General features: G+C 40.1%; 1 gene segment (V, D, J or C); it reads left to right on the top strand.

The window, feature by feature from the left end:
- Window positions 1–214: 214 nt before the first annotated feature.
- Window positions 215–779, top strand: LOC114615926. The segment is given in 2 exon segments: window positions 215–301; window positions 406–779. Coding segments are annotated over 2 exon segments (420 nt in total).
- The last annotated feature ends 748 nt before the right edge of the window (window positions 780–1,527 follow it).

Raw genomic sequence — 1,527 nt, 5'->3', positions numbered from 1 at the left:
AAGTTTTATTCAAGGAAAACTATTAAATCTGATAATACTTTTTCCAATATTAACATTGTAAACTGGGTTGTCTAACACATTTAAAAATAATATAGGCCTTTCCATCTCTTGGCTCCCACTATATATCATGTTATATACCAGGAAGACATGCAAATAGGGCCTCTTTCTACTCTTGAAAAGCGGACCAACCTAACCTTACAGTGCAGGCAGAGAAGCTCTTCTCTGCATCCTAAGACTTCTTATTCACTACTCAACATGGAGTTGGAACTGAGTTTAATTTTCATTTTTGCTCTTTTAAAAGGTAATTTTTTGAAGAGTAATAGATGCTGAATATGAGTTGGCATGGATATGAGGAACAACGGGTGTGTGGGACAATTTATTGACCAGTATTTTCTATACTTACAGATATCCAGTGTGAAGTGCAGCTGGTGGAGACTGGCGGAGGCTTGGTGAAACCTGGGAGTTCTCTCACACTTACTTGTGCAGCCTCAGGATTTGTTTTCAGTAACTACTGGATGACCTGGGTTCGACAGACACCTGGGAAGGCTCTGGAGTGGATTGGAGAAATTAAATATGATGGCAGTGTAACAAACTATGCACCATCCATAAAGGGTCGATTCACTATCTCCAGAGACAATTCCAAGAGCACCCTGTACCTGCAGATGAGCAATGTGAGATCTGAGGACACGGCCACTTATTATTGTATGGGATACACAATGATTGAACTTCAGTGTGAAACCAGACATAAACCTCACTGTCAGGCCACTCTGAACCACTAGGGGGTGTACAGTGCATGCAGAACTGTGGTTCAGACCAGATTATAAACACATGAAAGGACACTCTGCTCAGGTGTCTAGGTGGCCTTTCAGCTTTATTTTCCAGAAAGTCTTTATAAATGTTTGTTTTGGGGAAAACTGCAGTGCTCAAAACGTTTCTTGTATTTCTACTGTTCTTTAAAAAAAATGAGGCATAATCTCACATGAAGAAAAGGCAAAATGAAAACTATGAAGTCATGATTGTTTCAGTCTTCATCACTGAAATCACAAGAGGAAGTTCATGGATATCCCTGTGTTTTAGTTAGGGTTTGGTTACTTCAGTAAGACACAACAATCAGCATAATTCTAATATATTATAACATTTCATTGTGCCTGGCTTGCAGTTTCATTGATTCAGTCTATTGTTATCATGATGAGAACCATGACAACTTGTAGGCAGACTTATGTTGGAGGAACTGGAGTTCTACAACTTGACCTGAAGACATCCAGAAGGAGACTTTTTCTGCCCACAGTCAGGAAGGGAGTTTCTTACTCACTGGTAGGGCTTGAACATAGGAGACCACAAAAGCCCATCAACACTATGACACACTTCCTCCAAACAGGCTATACGTCACCCAATTAGGCCATACCTCCTAATAATCTCACTTCCAATGAGCCGAGCATATTCAGATCACCATACCCTATTTGTTTGTTTGTTTGTTTTTTCTTTCTTTCCTTTTTCTTCTCCTTCCTTCCTTCCTTCCTCCCCCCT

The sequence above is a fragment of the Grammomys surdaster genome, unplaced genomic scaffold (genome assembly GCF_004785775.1).
Source record: "Grammomys surdaster isolate TR1022 unplaced genomic scaffold, NIH_TR_1.0 198100, whole genome shotgun sequence".
Taxonomy (NCBI): Eukaryota; Metazoa; Chordata; class Mammalia; order Rodentia; family Muridae; genus Grammomys; species Grammomys surdaster.
Note: the sequence above shows the minus strand (reverse complement) of the source record. Positions and strands in the feature narration are given on the sequence as shown.